The sequence below is a fragment of the Durio zibethinus genome, chromosome 3 (assembly GCF_047325235.1).
Source record: "Durio zibethinus cultivar Kanyao isolate XHJ-2024 chromosome 3, ASM4732523v1, whole genome shotgun sequence".
Classification (NCBI taxonomy): Eukaryota; Viridiplantae; Streptophyta; class Magnoliopsida; order Malvales; family Malvaceae; genus Durio; species Durio zibethinus.
In genome coordinates this window covers 5,627,435-5,651,963 of record NC_143164.1, presented here as the reverse complement: position 1 = coordinate 5,651,963, position 24,529 = coordinate 5,627,435, and the positions used below count along the sequence as shown (strand labels likewise).

Sequence of the window (24,529 nt, the reverse complement as noted above, 5' to 3'; positions counted from 1 at the left end):
AATTAATCACATTAAGAATATCTTATTAATTAATAAATTTATAAATCAAATAATACATTAAAATTTTTTAAAAATTTTGATATTATATTAAATATTTTATTATAATTTAAAAATCATTCATAATATTACTCCTTAAAAAAATAATTTGAAAATAAAAAAAAATATTGTATTAAAATTTAAATTTCAAATATAATTGATCTTTTTAAAAATAAATACATGTATCGATTAAATTAAACTTAAATCTGATTTAACTATACTTTTAAATAATTGTCACTGATATAAAGATTATGATGTCAATTTTAAATATATAAAAACGATCAAATTTACAAAATGATTTCCTCTAACTAAAATGTTAATTATTCTTAGACAAGCAATGAGGACCGATGGATCGGAAGTTACTAATTGCGATTTATTATATAGTTTTGAAAGAAATTAAAAATACTTCTAGGCATATCACAAAGCATTGAATGTTCCATGTGATTGGTGCAGTTATGGTTAATTTATGTTTTAATGTCAGGAATAATCCACGGAAGAACACCTTTATTTGCTGATATGGATTCACGTGGGGGCCCAATACCTTATTTTAGTACGGCTCCAGCCAATCCAGTTATAATTACATAGTCATTTGCAAAATCCTCCTTTTTTTTTTTTTTTTCAATTATGTTTTTTATTTCATGTATGATGGTGATGGAGAAACAGGCAATGGCATTTAGTGGTGTAATAAAACCAAATCTGAGTGATCCAGTAGCTTGAACTTGATTTGAATACTCAAAGCTTATTCGAGCGCAGTTAAGCTTTGTTTTGTATACTTGAATTTGGCTTATAATTTACTCAAAATAATTTGAGTGGGACTCGATAAGCTTGATTATATAAAATAAAATTATAAAAATAAATATTAAATGTTACATTTTTATCATATATTTATATATACATTAAATTTATTTAAAAAATAAAATTTCAATTAACCTTACAAATTTTTTGAACAAAATAATAAAATATTCAAATTTAATTAATTAATTATTCAAATAATTTGATTTCAAATTTGATACGATAATAAATGAATTAAATTTTAATATTTATCGAATTAGATTTGAATAGTTCACGAGAAATTTAACTGTTTTAAATTCAAGCCATCTTCATTCTATATCTTAAGAAAAAAGAAAGGATAAAAATCATTTTAATTTTGCTTCTTTGCACATTCTATGTCGATCTTTAAAATTAGAATAAAAATCACTGCAATGTAAACCAAACCATTTTTGCAAATTTATCTCATATTACTATTTTTTTTTCCTTTTTTGCTTCTCCAAAAAAACTCCAACCTACAACAAACTGTATCTCACAAAGCAGACAAAACTTTCTTTTTTTCCAATTTTCTTTTCCCATATTTTCCCCACCTCTCTAGTTCTAATACTAGCTGTTAAGAAGTCTAATATTTAACAGCTGGTGACTCCTCCATGCCAAGAGCATGAAATGCCTTGATTCAATCCTCCATAATCAGCCCATGACACAGCTTATTGAAGAACTCTTCCATTCATGTACCCTTTTATCCCCTCCTTTTCCTCCCCTCATTTTCCATCCTCTATTTTTTGGTTTTCCTTTTGCTCCTGATCTTCTTAAAAAACACACCCAAAGCAACTATGTAACAAACTAACAATAGCAAAACATATAGGAGTATTTGATTTTTTGTGAATATCCCTAACTTGATCTTCCATCAGTTTTACAGCTCCACTTCACAGTGTCTGTTTTAGTTTTCTCCTTTTGGTACTGGGACTACTATGTGTATGTGATGAATTTGCACATGACCCAACAGTTGTGTCATCACTTTTGTAGCTCAAGCATGCAGCATCCAGCACACCAATCGGGCTCTGGGGCACAGATGAGACAGATGCATTGGCTCCCTTGACAGACCCACCAACCAACGACAAATCATGAACCATTTCCACACATTTCGTCACTCTCTCCTGCAAAAAAAAAAAAAATCAATCAAACCATATGTTAAGTCAATCTAATTAGCAAGTAATCAAAACCTAAACAGAAAAAACAATCATCTATGTTGCCTTTTTTGTTTGGATTTTGGACCACCAGCAGCTTTACCTTTTGTACATGATGAGTGAGAACAGACATTGCTTTCTCAGTGTCCACTGTTTTGGTTTCTACAGCAACAGATATTGCCACTGCTGCTGCAATCTCAGAAGGCTTGAATTCCAAGAAGTCAATCCCTGCATTCAATTGCCACCCACCAAAATCATCAGATCCCTCTCAAACCTCTCTATCATATTTGTGACCACTGCAGACAAAAAATTATTGCAAAAATGGTACATTTGTCTGTGTGCAACTGTGAGTAACAGCGAGAGGGACCTTTTATTGTGTTTGAGATGAGTTGGATTGAACTCAAGATTGAACTTCTAAGTGGGATTTTATCATCATAGAGCTTGTAAAGGAAATAGTCTATGAAGGAGAATGGAGTGATTGCTTGCATTCTCCAACTCAAGGTGCTCAACACTAGAAGCTCCATTCTTTGAATGGTTCTAGCCTCGAACACAAATTTAGATTCTCCCACCTGTTAATAATCAAAACTATAAGATCAAATCAAACCAAAATTATACTAACACCTAAGAAAATTATTGCCTCTGCTTGAGTTTTAACCTGTAAATCTAAAATCAATGGAACTTCAGTCTCTTCCATTTTGGCTGCAAGAGATAGACATGCCACAGCTAGTAATTGCATCATCCAAGCTTTACCCTTCTGCATCATCCGAGATTAGATAAAATTAAGTCAATGGAGTTTATTGCAAAGGCAGGTTCAAAAAAGAAGAATCTCATGCTTGATTGGACTTACAGGTAATTCATAGGCAGAGAGAAACCTGTCCAAGTAGCTTATTGATAAATACGCACAAAGAGGTCCAAAACCGAAGTGGGAATGAACCTGTTGAACAAACAGGGCCATTAAAACAAGCTCAAAGAAAGGAATAATTGAATCGAACAGGAAAGGAAGCATAACAGCTCATACCTACAATAACGACTAATAAAGAGAAAGGGAACATACGAAAAGCAGAAACAGTTTCAAGCCGACAAGAAAGAAATGAAGAGATAAATACAATTAATAAATCAGCATTGGCCCCAATAGCAAAAAAGAAAAAGAACCCACCAAACACATTTCAGATTACGAAAGATAAGATACCAAAACAAAGAGAAAAGCAAACCCAGTTCATTTCATCGACCTTAAGGAGCCAAAAAGGGTTTTTACTCAGCAAAACACAGAGGAAAACCATATAAATCTGAGAAAAAGGGAGACGTTAACTCTGAAACAATCCTAATATGGACACAACAAGTCCTATATAGTGAAATAAAAGCACCCACTTTATAGAAACTCATAAATGTGAGAGCTTCTCATTAATCTAAGTTAAAGATAAAGAAGATGATTCATTTCTGAGTTAACCCACCTTCCCAATCCAATCAACAGCTTCTTTTCTAGCCTCCAAGTCCAAATCTCCACTTTGTAGCCTCTTCAAGTAATCAGCATTAGGCAAATGCTGATGTTCTTTCTCAACCATCAAAGCCACACACTCTTCACTCGGCAATGGCAACCCATCTTCATCAACACCATTAAAGACTCGGTTTTGATTCAAGTTTCGATAACATCTATGATTCCATGTTGCCCCAAACTCTTCCACCTCAGCACCTTCACCAAAGTAATCATTATCATAAAAAATGCTGTTGTTGTCTTCTGCACATAGAAGACTTGAAACTGCAGAATCAAAACTCGGTGCCATTGCAGACCAGAAAAAATATATCTTTATCTTATCTTCTAAACAAGAAATGGTAGTAAGGCTGTGGTTTTTATGTTTATATGTGAATTTTTTTTTCCTTTAATCAAAGAATTGAAGAACTAAGAAATGGTTTTTTTAAGGATATAATAATTTATGTAAGAATGGAAACAAGTTTACTAATAGAGACTGAAGCTGAAGCAGTCTCCCCTCACTCTCTCTTTCTCTCCCAATCTCAGACTTGCGAGGCCTGAAAAGCCTGCTCAAGAAGAGGGTCTCTTAAGAAGCAAATCAGTGCCCTTTTAGGGTAAAAAAGCAAGAGAGAGAGTGAGAATCAGAAGGAAAATCTAAGCGCAAAATATGGACACCAATAAGGGCAAAAACAAGATTTTATTTTTAAGACGTAGAAGAGAGAAGAATGGTTATTGTCTGTACATTAAGATGTGTTAGGACTTGGGCACCTTTCGAGCTTTTCCTCCTTTACTTGTTCACCGCAAACTGAAGTAATTACAGTAATTTCTTTTTGGTCTGTTTTTCTCCTTATACATAAATTAGCTGTCATTATTTTTTTTTCTTCTTTCAAATCATGGGAATTTTGTAAATCAATGACCCCAATATTTCTGTCAAAATTCTTTAAATGACAGAGAAAATAAATTAATTCATTTTTTTAAATCAAATACTTAATTAAATAAAATATATAAAAATAAAAAATAAAGATAAATTTTTTAGTTTTAAATATTTTATGAGCAATGACAAGATTGTCTATATAAATAATGTATCTATCTTGATACCAATAAATATGTCATGTGTAGTTGATTATTTTTTAAATTAATTATTATATTATTGAAATTAATATTTCAAGATTAAAAGTTCAAATTTAGATATATAATATTTTTTTAATCAGATATATACTAAGATAAAAAAAAATTTAAGAATAAATTAGAAACTTAAAAAAAAAAATGCCATGTTTAAATTATGTAAGAGTCGAAGAGGTGGCCGCTAGATATGACATGTACATTTTTTTAACTTGGAGACAAGGACAGGTCTAGTTTTGTAATTTGGGCCAAAGTGATAGGACAAGATTGTAAGTTGAAACAAGGTGAATTTGACCAATGGGACCTACCCTGTCTTTTTCGTCCCATGCTGACGCGTGTCATATGATTTCTCATCTGATGACCGAAAACATTCGTTTCTTGCAAAATTTACACGCAAATGACCACCGGTTTTTGAGTCTTCGGACTTTTTCATACGTACTTTGTACAGAACAGAAGTATAATTTTTTTTCCCTTTTTTACGCTGTCAGTTATAAAAATTTTTCCATTTTTTAAACTCTCATGGGGTAACTCTAAAAATACTTTGATTGTACCAATTAGATTTTGGAATTTACTGCGTTGAATTGCTTGGAAGACAGGAAATATTTTGCTATTTGGTCAAATTCTGATTTTTTTGGTTCAATAATGGGAATTAGTAGTACATTTGGTAATGGTTATTTACCTTAATTTGCAATAAGTGAAATTTGTTTCCTAAAATTATGGTTCTATAATTGTCAATATTTTTTGTATTAATTTAATTAATTTATGTAAATATTAAAAAAAAGGTATTTAATACATTTATAGTTTAAATTTTATTATTTATAATTCTTTTATTTTATTTTCGAATTATAATTTTATATATCTTAAAATAATATCAGCATATTAAAAAAAATATTTCGTAATCTTTTAATATTAAAACAAATTGGATTCGAATATCGTTTTTTAATAAAAAAGGTTGAAGGGTTTTTTTTTTTTTCCAAGGTAGATGGAATTTACAAAATTAATACTTACTTTCTTAATGGTTAATACAATTCAGCATGAAAATAATAGTACACTTTCCAATCATTTTGCTGATGACATCATAATTTTGCTGATGACACTATCCTGGCATGATTTCCATACCCACAGTTACTTGTAAACATTCCTTTTCCTGTTTGTGTTGAATGCAATGATTTTATTTTCTTTTAAAACGGTGGTTGGAACTAATGATTTCTACTTAAATTGTTTCTAAGTTGAGTTATGAAGTGTAGCAGTCGCTATCAATAATTCAAGATAAAGTTGATGAACTATTTATGGAGAAATCAAATTGGACTTTGATGGAAGTGTTCCTCATCCATCTACTCTAAGCTTTTATTTTTTCAACTCATCGATGCAAGAATCAATACTTAGTATAATAACAGTTTTGATTTAAATTAAATTTGATTTAATTTTTTAAAATATTATATAATATTATTAAAATTTAAAATTTAATTTTAATTCGAATAATTTTTATTCAATTCAAATTGAATCGAATCGAATCAAATTTTATTGATTCGATTCAATTTAGTTATTGATTTTTAATTTTTATATATTATTTAAATATAAAAATTTAATATATTTAAGCATATTTTGATATAAAATTACTATTTTTATTTTATAAAAATTTAAAATATATATTAAAAAATATATAATTTAATTTAGTTCTTTTTTTTTTTTTTGATTCAAAATTCAATCTAAATATAATATATACATTTAATATTTGAATTTAATTTAAATCAAATAATAAAAAAAAAGTAATTCGAACCGAATCAAATATTATAATTTTAAATTGATTTTTAAATTTTTTTGATTTTTTTCTCATCCCTACCAATATTGTTAATGTAAGGATTATTGAATTACATTATATGATTCTAAGATTGGAAGGTTTTTTTTTTTATGATTTTATCTTTTGAAAAAATACGATTACATCAACAGTGATGTATAATCCTAATAATTCCTACCGTTATACATAGCTGTATAAATCATTTTTTATACTTAATTCATTCTTATAGAAAGGAGAATCTTAGCATTTTAGTGAGGCAGCATGTCACACATGGAACCAGCAGGTGGTGTTTCTGGTGACCGGAAAAGTTAGAAGACTCCTCAGAATCAACCAAACAATCCATCTTTGTTTGTAGGACAAAGAAGAAAAAAGATTAAAGGGTTGTCTTTTTATTGGCTAAAGAATCACAAAAAGAGATGAACTTTTGCTTTTCTTTCACTTTTGGGAGCGTCTTCATCTTTTGGATTCTGCAAAAAACAAAATGAAAAACGTAAAATCAAAAAGTACAAGCAATTTTCTTTGTCTCTCACATTCAGCAAAGGACTGCTTAGATTTGGATAATCATCCTCTAATTAGGGACATTAACTGTATGGCTAATCAGTTTGTTAAGCGGACTGACTTCATTAATCAGACCAGACATTGCCAACGAGACTGTCTGAAATCATTCAAGTAAATGTCATCATTTTACTTCCTTGGTAATGGTGTTAAAAAAACAATGTCTGGACGACTAATAATATTTCAAGTCAAATAAAAACTGTGGAGATCAAGAAAATTGGTCCATTCTTGGTTTTTTCATTCTTACATGTTCTCATATCAGATGCCCCTCGACTAGGTGTTTTGTTCATGGCATTCATTAATCAATGCTTTGTTTTTTTTTTTTTTTTTTTTTCATGGCGCCAAGATTTTTTCAGTTCAGCTTTGCTGCTTCTAACCTTTCAACATGTTTACTTTTTTTTTTTCCTGTACTTTATCTTTTGTACTTTCTCTTCATTAGGGTTTTTATAGGAATGCATGTCAAATTTAAGGGGCCATAATCTCTCAATCCAATGTTAATTAAAGTTTTATGCATTAACAATAACCATGTTTCATTTGTTTATTTGAATCATCAATGAAAAATTCATGTACCTTCCACATGGAGCAAAAATTAAATACTCATAATCGCATAGTTATTAATAATTATTACAAAGGGTTATTAGAGATAATCGTGCTTGTTTTGAATACTTAAATTTTAAATTAAATGACATTTGAACATTTGATTTAAAGATCATCCGAAGCTTGATTTTTTTCAATTTCATTATTGTTTTTAAAATTTTTCTTTGCATAATAGATGAATGAATGAAGTTGGAGAGGCATTGGAGACAAAGTGCTTGCAATATGCTAATGCCAAAGGTGGACTGGTGAGTAATGGTTATAATTCAAAGCTAAATTGGTAAAAACTTTGAATTGAATTCAATCCTCATGATTATCCAAATCTCAAACGGTAAAAACTTGACTGAATCAGGGTTTAACCTTGGATGCTTTCGTTGTTGATGCATTCATGAAATCGTGCTTAAAAATGAGTTGTTAAAGAGACTTTAAGGACACAAATTTCTAACCCTTTTTTCCTTCCTTCATGCCCTTTTTTCCCTCTGCTTTGAAATTTACCTTTTTTTCCCCTTTTTCCAGTTTTCACTCTCATCAGAAATTCCTTCCTCAGTTAAAAAAAAATTTTCAAATAAAACTTCACCCGCATGTCAGTTTATTTTTTTGGTGCTAATCTCAAAGACTATATTCCCATAGACTTTTTATCTTGGTCTAAAGCAAGTCTTCATTTCCTGTTTGAGATCCGAGCTTAACAGAGTGTCACGCCTCACCCACTACAATATATAATTTTTTTAACTCAACTATTTGTTTTGGAATTTCTTTTTTCTTCTATTTTTACAGTTACAAAACCCAATGTTAGGCCGCATACGACTAGATTTATTTGATTGTCCATTCATGATTGATCACGTAAGAATTAGGGGAGGAAAAAATTTTAAAAAAAATTATAAAATTGTAATGTTAAGTTCAATTTGAATTGATTTTTTTTATTTGATTTGAATCAAATTTAAATATTAGATATATATATATTAAATTTGAATTAAATTTTAAATGAAAATATAAAAAAAATTAAATCGAACTAAATTATATATTTTTTATTATTTTTAATTTTTTATAAAATATATATCTATTTAAATATATTATAAAACTTATTAAAATAATATATAAAAAATTCAAAAATTGATAAATTAAACCAAAAGATAAAATTCGATTTGGATCATATCAATTTAAAAAAATTATTTGGATTCGGATCAAATTCAAACTTTCGTAATACTATGCATTATTTAAAAAAATCAAGATAAAACCGATCTAATATAAATCATTATCACCCCTAATAATAATAAATATTCCGAAACGAGGTTAACTGGGGTTTCGAGATGTATATCTTGAGATTAGTTCCAATCAAGAATCACAAACCAAATTTGAACCTAGACATTTCATTACTAAGGGAGCGAGCTCAACCAATTGAGTCAACTCCTTGTTTGCTCAATTCTCCTTCATTTCTAATTTATTTATTTTTCTTGAAATATGACACATCAACATACTAGGTTCAATAATTAATTTTATACTTTATACTAACAAACATTAGTCCGGTCAGTAAGATTTTTTTTTTGTCAATTAGAGTTTAATTATTATGGAAGCATTTGGAGATAAAATCTTTGAATATATGTAATATTTTAATTTTAAATCGAGATATTATGAATATTTGTTATAATATATAAATAAAAATTTAAATACATATTTGTAAATTATTTTTTTATGAGATAAAATTTTTAAATTTTTAAATTAAAACGAATAATACTTCATAAGTTAAACGTAAATGTTCATGTTAGGTGCAAAATAAGGTATCGAAATTCAATTTTTAAATAGTTAGTACCAGACTTTGTATGATGTCCAATATCTTAAGTAAACAGAATATTTACTATATATTGTGTACCAGAGAAGGAAAGCTCCAAGCTGTGCTTCAAATTTCAAAGTGTAAAGAGTATCATTTCTTGACAATTAGACAGTATGAACTGCAAATCAAGGAATCAGTAGTGATCCAGATTCGGGAATGTAGCTTCGGTCCTTTAACTAAACTTGATTAAACTATTTGTTTTACTAGGGCTTTGAGGTTTTAACTAATGATTTTTTCTGTTTCTCATTAAACACGACCCAAGTCCTTGAGATTCACCACACCCTTAAAATAAGACCATAACTAGTCATTTAGAATCAAAGACAATAAGGGTTTAATTTACTAATAAACCAAAGTTGAAAGAAAAAAAAAATAAAAAAAAATTATAAGCATTGAAATTTGAATCTCATATTGATTAAATATCATTTTTTAAAAGTGATTATATGAATTAATTAAATTAAGCTATGAATTATCTTATGTAATTTTTTTAATTCTTTGATGTCATCTAATTTGGTCAATTAATGTTATTAATATTCTAATTATATTGTGTTTAATCCAGTTTGAGCTGGCAAAATAACCTGCTTTGGCTTAATGTATGCTTTTGTCAAAGTAATCAACGTAAGGTCACCTGGTTTAGCTTTTGGGATTCTGTACATTAAAGCCGGGGACCATTTTCCTGTAGAGATGGGAGGATGGTAGGAGGCAGTTCTTTCAATTTTTTTTTTGGCCACTTTGAGCTTATACTAAATTATTATTGATTGAAAATGAAAGCAGTCTTAAAAATTCATTAGTCAAATGTACTAGTAGATGTCTGGAAGCTAATTGAAAATTAGCAAAAAAAAAAAAAAAAAAGTGATAGCAGCCAACTTGGCAGAGTTTTTTCATGCTTTGAGAATCAAATTAATGGATGTTGGATGTGAGCCATGTCTTGGCTTGATTTGTCCTTTCTTTCTTTTCCTTTGCATCAATTTTTATTTTATTTTCTATTTTTGCCTACACTTTGCCTCTTAACTATATATACTAAAGTACTTATATATATATATTTATATTTAACATGTTAGGTTGAAAGTGGCTCTTATTCGCTACATGTAATTCATTTTTTTATTTTCAAAATATAACTTTCTTTGCAAAAAAAATAAAAATGGTATTGGTCAAATCATTTTCTATCAAGTTTTGACATCTTGCTTTGTTCAATGCAAACCACAAAATGCTAACATATGTTAGTATGCTCTATTAAGGAGATTTGATTACAAAAATCATCCTTAAGTTGCTTAAGTTGAGTACATAATTTTTGTAGCAATTTTCTTTACGGAGCAGAAAAAAAAGAACTAAAAAGTTCTGAAGCTTTTTCTCATAATAATCAAGGAAAGAGTTTGCATCCATCGAAGAAGCATTTTACCAATAGATAGTAGTGCTTACCACTGTCCGATTGCTTGCTGTTCTATGTTAGCATGCTTGTTAACGCGGAAGGAAGGTAAGAGAGAAAAGGTTAAACCAATGGGCCAAGCAAGAAAGTAAACTAGAAAACAAGAAAATCAAGCATAGGCCTTTCCATAATGCGCCAAGAAACCCAACAAAGTAAACTAAAGCTCTTGAACTCCTAATTAATGAATATTCTGGCACCAAAATACAAAGAGAGGACCCAAACCAAAATGGTTTCGACTCTCTGCAGTAGAGCGTCCAAGATTGTTTTCATCCGCCACCATACGACGCTGTCTTTCGTCGTTGCGTTTAGCGCCCTCCGTTTGGGCTTACTACCCGATATCCAGAAAAGACCGTCGACGGTGTAAAAATGGAAGGGAATAGCAACACTGTTCCAAGCATCTTCGTTTATGTCACTGTATCAAACAGAGAAGCAGTTTTTTTTTTTTTTCAAGTGTAACTGTGAATCCCGTATCAAACCGAATCTGTGTTTGGGGAAACAAATCATAGCTCTGACAGAGCATGTCAAGGCAAATCGTGAATAGGAGTACGCACAAAAGCCTCTTTCTTATATTTTCAACAAGAATGGTAGACTTGAATTTAAAGTATGAAATTGCAACTGCAACACGGATAAGGATTGCTTTAAAAGGAAAAAAAATCAGGGTACCGTTCGTTATCATTTTGGGACATTATTTCTGTTCTCTAGGAAACTTTTGCTTAATCCCTGCAATTAAAGCTAAGAAAAGAGAACGATTTTTAAATAAAGAAACGAAGAGTGCGATAAAACAACAATGGCCCGATTGTTTTCTTGACCTTACTCTCACCTCTTTCTCAGTGCACCAGAAGTAACTGCCACTGACGGCTGTCCCCAGTATGTAGAATGGTCAAAAATAGTACAAGGGACTGAATTCTCAGATGTAGTATGAAGGCCTGAGTGTTCGAAACGATTTAATTTAAGGGTTCCGGATCTCATATACGGTTGCGTCGGACATGGCTTCGGCTGCATTTGATTTCAAATGTACCCAAGTGGAGCTCCATTTGTTAAGAAAAACTGTGCTTAATTCACCAAACATCCGTTGGATATATAATCTAAGGTGCGAAAATAAACTTTTTTTTCAACTAAAGGTTTTAGATTCAATCGACAATCGCAAGATTGATTTTTTTTTTCTTTTTTATCCTTTTAATTTGACTTATTCTCTTCCTTTTTTATTTTAATTTTTTTAAAAAAAATTTATAAATAATTATAATTTAATATAATAAAAAACTATTTAATTTATTATTGTTATTTATTATTATTTAATTTATTAACATAATTATTATTTATCATAAAAATATTTTTTAAACTTTTTTATTAATTTTTATAAATTAAGTAATTTAAATTTTTATTACATATAAATTTTAAACTAATGTTTTTAATGTTCATTTTTCATTTTACTATAATTCATCTCATCATCACTACTATATTTATATTTAAACATATATCTTTATTATTAATTTTAACGTTATTGTTACAGTAATTAATTTTATCTTCATTACTATTTTTAATTTCATCAAAACTAATCTCACTGCATATCTAAATATAAATCTTTTTTCTTACTTGAATAAAGGTAGTGTGTCACGTTTGTAATATGAAAATTTAAAATCTATTTATGATAGCAAATTTAAAATCCTTTTCCCTCCCTTGTCAAAAGAAAATAAAATCCCCTTTCACCTGCTCATTAACGCAAAATTTACCAAAGTACCATATCCATTTTTCTTTGCCATCTTCAAAAGCAAAGTGATGATGTAAACCACAACTAGGAATAAGTAGTGTGCAGTAAAGATACCAAGTCGTTGCCAAATGCTACCTATCGAAAGCACTTCTATATTCCAAAAACAAGTTTTAGTCGGGAGTATAGCGACATTGTACCATGGCTTGCTTCCCATTTTTAAATTACACACTTCAATCAACATAAACAAATGACATTCAAAGCCCACCTCCTCCAGAAGAAGAATAGGACCAACACGGTTTACAACACCTTCTATGGCTCATCTAACTGGTCCTGCATGACAACCAACATCACATAGGATTAGGCACTGGTCATTTGGTTGAGTCAAAATCCCCATTGACATGGTCTTAGGGTCTGCTTGTGTGTGCGTGTACGTGTCACAGAGAGAGAGAGAGAGAGAGGGCGGGCACTGACCTGCACATCTGAAGTCCAGAGAGTAAGGTTATCCCTTAGAAGTTGCATAATGAGAGTGCTGTCCTTGTATGACTCTTCTCCCAGTGTGTCAAGCTCAGCAATGGCTTCCTCAAATGCCTTTTTAAAAACAAGTGATATTTAATGAATATCTGAAATTAATTTATGATTAATTCTCACTACAACCACCAACTACACAACAACATCCAATCATTTACATAGATGGTAAAGAATGTTTCAGGAAACTAAGTCAAGATACCAAAAATGTTAGCATTTATATAAAGCATTACGCATCCAACTTATAAGGTCTCCAAACAAGTTACAGACAGTAAGTCTTCTGAGGTTGGCCTCATCTATTATTTCTCCTCATAACAGGCCAAAAAACCAAACAACTCATCTCCTGACATGCATTTGGAAATAATGTATTTGTCGCTAATTTGTTCCCTCCCCACCTACCACAAGTTTGTTCACTGACCTACAGTCAGAAGTAACAAAAATGAAGACATTTATTTTGACCATTTCATTCCTCAATAAATGTTGCAGAAACTCTAGTATTTGCTCATTAACGATTTGGTTTAGCAGATCAGCATTAATACATATATTGACTACAGCTAATAACAGGACTGACACCAGTTTCTAGACAATTCTGATTTCACAAACTTCAAAATTAGATGAGAGTTTAAGGTAATAGAATGATTAGAATCAAGCAGATATGCAAACAGAGCTACATATTCACAATAATAGAAAAGAAAATTTTTTGTCACTTCAATTTAACTAATGCTGGTTCAAACTATAACTGATTCAAACTCTAATCTAATACGCTTCTAACAAAGTCATTGAGACAAACACAATAAGTCAAAGCAACCTTCTTCTAGACCTACTACATTTTAAGGCACAAAATTAAGGAAACAAGGCGGAAAATAAAGAGAATTGTGATTTGACATGGTCAAAAATGAATTTAGTAGCCTAGCAGGAGTAAAAGAAGAGAAGACTTTCCAACTTCACACAACTAATTTTTACAAAACAAACAACACCATGGATCAAAAATCACATTCCTTTTCATTAACCATCAGTTTATACAGCAGCCAAACAAGGTGAAATGTGATTTAAAGCCTAAAATGAACATGTTTCCCTTTAACTGCATACGGAAATTGAAGTCAATCAAATTGAATTATTAAGTTCAGGTAGGTTGAATTATAAAATTATCTATCATATGCAGTTAAACGGATAAATGGCAATCAATTAAATTCACTTGTAAAGGTCGAAACTAAACTGCCAGAGTGCCAGTGTATAGCATAAGATAATAATCCATATGAAGGGGATTAAGAGATAAAAAGGAGGAAAACACACCTGTTTAGCCATGCTACAGGCCTTATCAGTCTGATTGAGAATCTCATAATAGAACACCGAGAAATTCAGTGCCAGCCCCAGCCTGATCGGGTGCGTTGGTGCTAGATCCACCAGCGCAATATCCTTTATTAAAATCAACACAAAATCCAAAGTGTCAACATAAAAAAATACAAAAAATTTCAAGATCAAAACCCTAACCCAAAAATCATAATCCCGAAGTCAAAATCCAAAATTCTACTCTAAAATTCAACTATGTAGTCAACGCTTGGCTTCGAGGAAAAAAAGAAGTTACCTGAGCAGCCTTGTAAGACAACATAGTATCCTCAGCAGCAGCTTTCCTCTCATCACCCACCTTAAACTCCGCTAAATACCGATAATAATCTCCTTTCATCTTCAAATAGAAAACCTTCGACTCACTCGCCGCCGCAGACTGAATCAGATTCGATTCCAACAAGGTCAAGATATTGGCGCAAACGTCCGACAACTCAGTTTCGATCTTCGATCTATACTCCTTAACGAGGACGACATGTTCCTCGTTCTTCCGACCTTCTTCTTTCTGCTCGATTGAGGAAATGATTCGCCACGCGGCACGTAGAGAGCCGATCACGTTTTTATAAGCGACGGAGAGAAGGTTTCGTTCCTCTACGGTTAGTTCGGCGGCTGGAGTTGAGCCGAGGACGAGCTTGTGCATGAACTGGACCATCTCCTCGTAGCGTTCGGCTTGTTCGGCTAGCTTTGCCAAGTAAACGTATTGGTCGCGGCTTAGGTTGTCGGGGACCGTCGTCGCCATTGGCCGAAATTGGTGGGCTTTCGAGGGAGAGAAAGAGAGGAACTTTTATGGGGTTTGTCTTTTGGGGGCGCTGAGCTTGACTGAGATTTTTATGTAGGGGTGGGGAGGGTGAAATGGTAATTTTGGGAGATGATTAGTAACGTTTTTGTTCGTAGGTTCATGGTTGGGTTTTTTGTTAACTTTTTTGGCAAGAAAATAAAAGAAGTAAGGCTGATTTCGACTTTTGGGACAAGGAATGTTAGTTGTAAATCGTAATTGGACCCGAGCAAGGTTGGAAATATCGAGTTGGATAATATTTAAATTTTTTGAAAAAAAAAATTGTATTATTAATATTAATTGTTTTAATAAATTATTTTAGATTTTTTATTTAATGCACATATATTTATAAATATATTTTAATTTTATATAATAATAAAATAAATATATAATATTTTTAAATATCAAATAAATAAATTTAAAAGTTACAAAATAATATTATTAATTTATTATGATATTTTTAAATATTAATTTAATTACATGATATTTAAATGAATATTTTTATGTAAGGATATATTAAGAAAAACCAAACAGATGGAAATAATATATATATTAAGGTAAAAAAGAAAATAACTTTGGCTTTAAGAATCTTAAATCTTAAAGAGGAATTACAATTATTTTTTTAAAGAGATTAAAAAGATATAAACTTTTGATTTGAACAAATAAATTGTAATAAAAAAAAGTTGTTCCAAAAAATAGAGAGAAATGGCTCAAATTTGAAGATTTTAAGGGTTTTATTTTTTATTAGATTAAAAATAATTTAAAAAAAGTCATAAAATTTGAAATCATGCTTCACAATAAAAAAATAATTAATATATTAAAATTCATCAAAATTAATAAAAATAATTAATATTATTTTATATTAAATTTTATATAAAAATCATCTTTAAATATATTATTTTTTATATAATTAAAATATATAAATCAATACAATCAATACCAAAACAAAATTATCCAACTTGGATCCAAGGCAGCTTAAATATATAATATTTTTATCAATACAATCAATACCAAAACAAAATTATCCAGCTTGGATCCAAGGCAGCTTAAATATATAATAATTTTATATAATTAAAATATGTAGATCAATACAACCAATACCAAAACAGGATTATCGAGCTTGGACCCAAGGCAGCTTGAAACAGTGCGTTTCAAGAAGCAAAAAAGCATGGTTGTGAAATGAAACTGTTGCTTTGCGTTTGATTGCCGGTATCAAAGCATATTTTTCATAGTCTTCATTTATATTAAAATATAATTTTGTATTAAATTTGATATCAAATAATATTAGTTATTTTTATTAATTTTTATTTAATTTGATAAAATAAAATATTTCGATGGATATCTAAATATAAAATATATTTTATAATTTTTATAAATTTTATATAATTATTTTTAACATAATAAAAATAAAATTAATTGATAAAATAAATTTTAAAAATATTTTTTATTCGGTAAATTTTGATGAAATAACATGTTTAGGTCGTTACGTAAATGTAAAATATATTTTATAATTTTAATTTATTTTTTGTTATTTAATTATTTTTAATCTAATAAAAATAAAATTAATTGACAAAATAATTCTTAAAAATTGAGTTTTTATTTTATTTTTCTATATTTCATTTTTCAAACCAAATTTTATAATTTTATTTTTTATTGTTTCAAACATAAGTTTATAAGCATTTTAATTTTTTTAAAAAAATAATTCTACTCATTTTATAAAATTTAACAATTATAAAGTTTTGGTTAATTTTTTTATATTTTTATTTTTATCTTAATATTTATATAAAAAATATTTATTTAAATATCATATGATCAAATTAAATATTTAAAAATATCATAAAATATTTATGATATTATTTTTTATATTTTTAAACTTAATTATTTACTTTTTGAATATATTATATATTTATTTTGAAATTATTAATAATAATATAACATACAAATTCATACATATTTATAAATATATTTATATTAAATCAAAAATTTCAAAATAATTAATATCGATGTATATAATATATTTTTTAAAAATCTAAATATTATTCAACACGATGTTAACGCTTGATGTTTTCCGTAGATTTATCGATTCCCCGCCACACCAGCTGGCCTCATGTTTAAATTTCTTTTGGCGGCTTTCAATCACAGTGCGGCAGAAATATTAGTACCATGTGGCAAACATTTTCCTTTTTGTAATATTTTGGGTGAAACCATTTTATAAATTTTGATATAAATAAAGTTATAATTAAATAATTAAAAATATTTTCAAATAAAAAATTCTTTAAATTATATAAACAAATTATTATTTAATTTTTAACATAATAAAAAATTATTATAAAAATTATTTAAATTTAATATTGAATCACATTTTAATACAAATTTATTACTTTAAATATTAAAAAATTAAAAACATATATAAATATTACGAATCTCATATTTTAATGAATAATATCATTGACTTGAAAACTCAAATTTAAAATCGATTTTAATGCATATTATTTAAAAAATAAATTAATAAATAAAAATGATGTCATATAAAAAATTATAGTAAAATCATAATTAGAACACTTAATAATAACTTATAAATAAAAAATATATATATGTAATATTAAAAAAAAAACTATTTATGATTAGGTCAGGGTATCGTTAACATTAAAACCACTATCAAAACTGGGGGATTTAAGCTATCAAGCAAAGTGTTTATAGACACATCAAAATTTTGAAAAATAAAAAATTTTGAATGAAAATTTTACATTGGACACTCTCATAATTTTTTTTGTTATTATTTTTATTAAAAAATAAATAAATTTATACAAATATACTGTAAAATGAACACCTTAAAAAAATTATTAAATCTGGAATTAATGATAAATAATAATTTTATTATCCGAACTTGATTATAGGATACTTTAATTTTACTTAATCGGGTCCATAATGCAAGATACTAGCTTAGGTGTATCCACTGTTATCCTTAGTCATTATTTTTAAAGTAAGTATATAAAATAACTGATTAAATATTGAATTTGACTGAAATTATCCTTTTAATTTGGACAATTTCAAAAATTTTGGTTGCTTAATTAAATTCTTTAAATAAGCATTTATTATTTTATATTTGGGCCAATGAGCTCAAATATTATTTTTGTGCCCAACTGATCTATTCATTTTTAGGGGTTCAGAAAAAAAAAAAAAAAAAGTCAACTCGTTCAAGGGACCTCATGAAAGCGGTTGAGTAAAAAAGACGTAGTTTCTTCATTCTCTTTCGCTTTCTTACCTGTATATGCGCACAATTATATGCCAAACACAATGTAAAAACTAAAATTGAAAAATAAAACTATTAGATTAATAAAATTCATCTTAAAATTATATAATAATAATTATTATTAGATTGATTAATTAATTAATTCCTTTCTTTCTTATAAGAGAAATTTTTAGTCATTTTGTAACTTTCTTTTTGTTTTGTTAATAAGTCCACTCAATTCGCAAAAAGCAACGGATTCTCCGATGTACAAAAACAGGCTGTCTCCACTTTCAATGATGTGTCCGTCAGAGGTCAAAACCAAGGAGGGAATATTCCAGGGGAATCCCTGTAACTATGACCCCTCCAACACCGGCACCGGCTCATCACAGAAATTGGAAATGAAAAAAATCCAAACAATCAACGTGTGAACCAGGTACAACCAGCCGATGCACGAGCCGCCGTCAAAACCAAATCGAGGAAAAACACAAATAGAAACCTCAGAAAACCCCAAAGCATTTCAGTTCATCATTTCTTCAAATAATATCAAACCCCAACTCCCCCAATCCAATGGTCTAAACGAAAATATCTTTCTCTATGTGTTTTGCCCCCATCGTTATCATCGTTTCGCTTTCACTCGTCTTTGTTTCTTCAATGGCCTCTCTCCCAGGCCTCTGCCCTTCTTCCCCTTCTTTGAAGCCTAAGCATAACCGAATCTTCAAGCCCATTCCTTCGCTTCCCAAACACTCACTGGCATTCTCAACTCAATCTAACCCCAACTCTAAACCCGTCGCCACTCAGTCCGTCGCTCGCGAAATATCCGCCGATTTGTCCAAAATGAACAACGTTGGCGTTTTGAAGACGGCCAAGCAAGGGGGACTCGAGAAAGATCCTAAAGCGCTGTGGAGGAGATACGTTGACTGGTTGTACCAGCACAAGGAGCTCGGGTTGTACCTCGATGTCAGTAGGATCGGTTTCTCGGATGAGTTCGTCGCCGAAATGGAGCCTCGATTCCAAGCCGCGTTTAAAACTATGGAGGAATTGGAAAAAGGAGCCATCGCCAATCCCGATGAAGGACGGATGGTGGGCCACTATTGGTTGAGGAACGCGAAACTCGCGCCAAATTCGTTTCTGAGAATACAGATTGAGAAAACTCTCGACGCCGTTTGCAAGTTCGCTGATGACGTCATCAGCGGTAAGGTTAGTTTGCGGTTCCGTTTTAACTCGCTGGAACCAACTAGTAAAGTAGATCATCAAGCTTCAAGCCGGATTAAGTTAATAATCAATTTGCTTAATCCCTTTTCAAACTGCAGATTAAACCTCCGACTTCTCCAGAAGGTCGTTTTACTCAAATACTCTCTGTTGGGATTGGAGGTTCGGCTCTTGGGCCGCAGTTCGTCGCGGAAGCATTAGCTCCTGATAATCCTCCTCTAAAGGTATCTGATCAATCATATTACCTCATGTTCTTTGGTTTTTACTGGAAGTAAAATGCCAATTTTATTTCTGTTTTTTTAAAAGAACAATTTGTGTTAGTAGGTTCTATTTTAAAGTAGTTTTATTAATTTGAATTATGTATTACATTTGTTTATTCGCAATAAGCTGAGGATTTAGTTTGCTGACAGCAATGGAGCTTCTTAATAGTTTTTATTTGTTAAAGCAATGCTCTAACTTCAGTTTTCAGTTTTTGAGTTGCCTCATAAGTAAAGGATTTCAAGTATTAATTATATACTTTTTCTTGGAATTGGCTGTTAATTGGCAGTTAAGTTTCATTGATAATACAGATCCTGCTGGAATTGATCATCAGATTGCACAACTTGGCTCCGAACTGGCTTCTACACTTGTAATTGTGATTTCAAAGGTACATATCAAGTCATGGTTAATATCTCTACAACATTTTTTGTTCTTTTTTTTTTTTTTTTTTTTTCATTCTGATTTGTTTACATGTTTTCTGGATTATATATGACATTTGTTGTGTATTTATCTAATAAAAACCTATCTACCCAGAGTGGAGGTACCCCTGAAACAAGAAATGGTCTGTTGGAAGTACAGAAAGCCTTTTGTGAAGCTGGTCTTGATTTTTCGAAACAGGTTTTGATCTCAGGTTCTTATTTCTGCTTTTATTTGTCTTACCCTGCTTCAGAGTATGATTTCAAAATTTTACTTTGGTATTTAATTCAAGCTAGGTTGTCATTGGAGGATATCAAGAGGCTTCATAAGTAGAGTTAGATGTAGATATGCATGCATGGTGGAAGTATTCTTTCATAAAATGCTAAAAACCACATAGGTTTACACACATATGGTTTTTATCCTTTTCTATTGTTTAACTGGCCTATATTTGTTCTGCCACCATAATGGAGAGTGTTGTACAACTGCCTCTATGATCTGTTTATTATTATTATTATTATTAATGTTCTATAAAAGAAAAGTTCTTATTGTGTTTAATAGGCTTGTTGAATTTTTCCAAGTTAGTTGATGTTAGCTTGCTTTTTTAAACCATACTCTGTATTAGAAACTATACGTAGTTCTTTCTATATGATCCCTTGCATAGAGACTTCACTTGGAAGTACTGAATCTAATATTGCATTTAGATGAGAATTATGTGTTCTTGTTCTCCTTTACTCTGGAAGCAGATTTCCCCACTAATTTGATTCTCAACTATATATATGTTACTTATGTATATTTTATGCAGGGTGTTGCTATTACACAAGAAAATTCTTTGTTGGACAACACAGCGAAGATTGAGGGTTGGGTAGCCAGATTCCCTATGTTTGATTGGGTTGGTGGCAGGACGTCTGAAATGTCTGCAGTAGGTCTACTTCCAGCAGCACTTCAGGCAAGTAGTCTATGGATTTAAATATTTAAGGCAGTTATTAGTTTACTTCCTGACAGTTCTAAGTGAATATTACTGCAGGGAATTGATATAAGAGAAATGCTTGTCGGTGCAACTATGATGGACGACGCCACTAGGAGCACAGTGGTAGGTTTTGGAATGTTGTCTTCATGGTTGCTTTAACCTATTGTGAGGCTGCTCTGAAATGATTTAGTAGGGAGAGTTGAATTATGATAATTGCAATCTTTACTTGGTGACCTTGGGTTGCTTGTCTCCATTCCCTTGATGTTGCCTATTTTGGAAAGTAAGAGTTCAGTTGGCAGTTTGTGAGCATGGCAAAACTTACTCCTCATCTTCTATTTGAAATGCTAGCTTGTTTTAGTTTGCCTTTAACTTCCTATATTTATTTTGTATCTTGCCTGTATTCCACCTGTTATTGCCAATAGATCCCCTGATTGACATGCATATTTTTTCCTCTTTTCCTTCAGCTTAGGAATAATCCTGCAGCATTGCTTGGTTTATGTTGGTATTGGGCATCTGATGGGGTTGGATCTAAGGTATTCAATTCTTAACTATATTACAGAACTTATGTTGTACAAATTTGTTTCTCATATTAGTGGCTTCGCATGTTGGGTTTATTCAGGATATGGTTGTCCTTCCTTACAAGGACAGCTTATTACTATTTATTTAGTAGGTACTTACAGCAGCTGGTTATGGAATCACTTGGCAAGGAGTTTGACCTGGATGGTAACCGGGTATGTGTAACTATTTAAGATGACTAATGCCACTTTATTTTAGGATGCATCTTCGAGACTACTTTTAGTTCACTAGTGGCCACTATGTACAAAATGCTAAAATATAGGACTATTTCTAGTCAATCACTCTCAATACTCCACATGGTGGGTGTGTTAACGGGATAAAGCATATGAGCTGATATGAGGACTTTTTTGTTGGGGGAGAATGAATGATGGTTCCATCAGTGATTGAGTCTTAGGTTAGGAGTATTTCTTTAGTTATAGATATTCTCTTGTTTACCTGCAGCTATTTAATAGATTAATTGTCGTCACATCTTCCCCATTGAAGTTTTTGGCATAATCAAAGATTTTTTAATGTGGTTGTTGTATTGACATTATTTAGCAGTTAAGTGATGGGGACACTTGTTATATATTGATGAAAGAAGAGAGAGACTTTTTATTTGTTTTATTCATTGACATAGCATGAATACTAAGTAGGAGAATATTCTCAAGTACAAGGAACCTTATTGGAGGCATTAACCTTAATTTAACAAATTCTGTGCTTTAGCCCACCCACCCCCCACCCCCCCCCCCCCCAACACGGCAATACATATAATGTACAATTTATTAATATCAAAGCATTATTAAATGAGCCGGCTTCTTTGAAACTTTCAACATTTGTTACTTGGGATCCAAACATTCACTGAGGTTGGAGCATGATACAATTGTATTGCAGTTTAATATTTTTGGGCTTTGTGTTGAATATTTACTCATTGATAAACATATTGGGGTTGCTTTCTTACATGATTAGATTTAGTAAAAAACACTACTTCTTAATTGATCAGGTAAATCAAGGAATTTCTGTTTATGGGAATAAAGGAAGCACAGATCAGCACGCTTAGGTTTTCCTTATGCCTTTCAAATTTGTTTGATCTTTATTGATGGAACCAATGCTCAGGCTTGATGCTAATTTCCACATATTATCAATTTATAGCTATATTCAACAACTGAGGGAGGGTGTGCATAATTTCTTTGTGACGTTCATTGAAGTGCTACGTGATAGACCCCCTGGTCATGATTGGGAGCTTGAGCCAGGTGTTACATGTGGTGACTACCTGTTTGGAATGCTACAGGTTTGATAAGTGCCAGTTTTCTAAAACAGCAGATTTTCTAAATGTACACATGATAAAGGCTGATAACCTTTGCATTCTATAACTTGCTTGTGCAGGGAACAAGATCAGCTCTGTATGCAAATGACCGAGAGTCCATCACTGTCACTGTACAGGAGGTGACAACTAGAACTGTTGGGGCTCTCATAGCACTTTATGAGCGAGCTGTTGGAATTTATGCTGCACTTATCAACATTAATGCTTACCATCAACCTGGTAAGTATATGTTTCATCTTCTATTTAAGAAATTTAATCCTTGAAGTGAACTAAAAAGGATATTGTGTAGCTGGGTCATATCTTCTAACGTAGCTGTTCGATCTAAATGTTCTTTGCTCGTTAATTAATCTGATTGTCTTTCTTTCTATATTTTTCCAATTCAATTTTCATCTTAGGTGTGGAGGCTGGGAAAAAAGCAGCAGGGGAAGTATTAGCTCTACAAAAGCGGGTTTTAGCAGTACTCAATGAGGCCAGGTACGATGTTAGATCCTTAAAATCAGGTATTTATGGTGCAATAGGACCAAATGTCATTAGATATGCCAGATAAATGCTTCAGGGAAGCAACATGCTTAAAACAGTTATTTGCCAAGGTTATTGTCAATCTCTAGACATCCTTTATGGATGAATTAGAATGTTTTAGTAGGTCACAGAATTAGAATGTCTTTGTAGATTACAGCAACTGATATTCTCTCACTTTTAGGCCTTGTAGCCCATCTTTCTCTCTCTTGTTCCTCTGTGGTTCAAAGGCCTGATGACCTTCAATGCAATTCCCGTTTTATGCTCTGTTTTGTTATCGTTTAATTTGGCTTAGGTTGTTTGTACGCACGCGTGTTTTGTTTATTGTTGTTGTTTTTTGCTGATTACTGTTTTCTGTTTCACTTTGTTCAGCTGTAAAGAACCTGTTGAACCATTGACGCTCGAAGAAGTGGCTGATCGTTGCCATGCTCCTGGCGATGTATGCACAAAATACTGTTCAAGGTACTTATTACTCAATAATATGCTGTGCTAACCTTCTTTGTTTTATGGATGCAGATTGAAATGATTTATAAAATCATTGAGCACATGGCTGCCAATGACAGAGCACTAATTGCTGAAGGCAGTTGCGGTTCACCGCATAGCTTAAAGGTTTTCCTCGGGGAATGTAATGTTGATGAATTGTATGCTTAAGTTAACACGATAAAATTCATGTTTCAGTGTTTATGCTTGTGCTTTCGGTACAGAAAAAAAAGCTCCAATAAAATTGGTTTACCATGTATCTCTTCTTTCCTGGGAACCATGTCTGTGATTCATGGGAACACGAGAGTTGCTGCGAATGCAACCCAATACAAGTAACATCATTTTCCATGCTTGAAAATCTCTCAGGTCGTCCATTTTCCCTTTCTTTTTAAGACAACAGGTAGAGGTAGGTGAGTACCTTACGTTAGGTTAGTGGGGGCCGT

At 31.0% G+C, this 24,529-nt stretch overlaps 1 protein-coding gene and 2 pseudogenes across 4 annotated transcripts; 1 reads left to right on the top strand and 2 right to left on the bottom strand.

Moving 5' to 3' along the window:
* Positions 1 to 1,274: 1,274 nt before the first annotated feature.
* LOC111299717 (cyclin-D4-2-like) lies at positions 1,275 to 4,196 on the bottom strand (annotated as a pseudogene). The gene is made up of 6 exons (XR_016338365.1): positions 3,443 to 4,196; positions 2,839 to 2,925; positions 2,647 to 2,745; positions 2,359 to 2,560; positions 2,095 to 2,219; positions 1,275 to 1,961 (listed from the first exon to the last, which is right to left on the bottom strand). The product of XR_016338365.1 is annotated as a cyclin-D4-2-like (transcript).
* An 8,412-nt stretch (positions 4,197 to 12,608) lies between these two features.
* Positions 12,609 to 15,260, bottom strand: LOC111288284 (14-3-3-like protein B). Of its 2 annotated transcripts, none has more exons than XM_022879144.2 (4): positions 14,598 to 15,260; positions 14,306 to 14,428; positions 12,959 to 13,075; positions 12,609 to 12,817 (listed from the first exon to the last, which is right to left on the bottom strand). In XM_022879144.2, the coding sequence occupies exons 1-4, from the start codon at positions 15,093 to 15,095 to the stop codon at positions 12,797 to 12,799; spliced, it is 759 nt and encodes a 252-aa protein (XP_022734879.2). In that variant the 5' UTR covers positions 15,096 to 15,260; the 3' UTR covers positions 12,609 to 12,796. The 2 variants fall into 2 exon arrangements, with proteins under 2 accessions (XP_022734879.2, XP_022734959.2); XM_022879224.2 differs by having other exon boundaries at positions 12,959 to 13,107; positions 14,598 to 15,190.
* A 3,334-nt stretch (positions 15,261 to 18,594) lies between these two features.
* Positions 18,595 to 24,345, top strand: LOC111288206 (glucose-6-phosphate isomerase 1, chloroplastic-like; annotated as a pseudogene). The gene is made up of 14 exons (XR_016340867.1): positions 18,595 to 19,560; positions 19,674 to 19,796; positions 20,120 to 20,218; positions 20,365 to 20,448; positions 21,050 to 21,193; positions 21,272 to 21,337; positions 21,679 to 21,747; positions 21,834 to 21,945; positions 22,770 to 22,822; positions 22,919 to 23,057; positions 23,153 to 23,309; positions 23,486 to 23,564; positions 23,979 to 24,045; positions 24,123 to 24,345. The product of XR_016340867.1 is annotated as a glucose-6-phosphate isomerase 1, chloroplastic-like (transcript).
* The last annotated feature ends 184 nt before the right edge of the window (positions 24,346 to 24,529 follow it).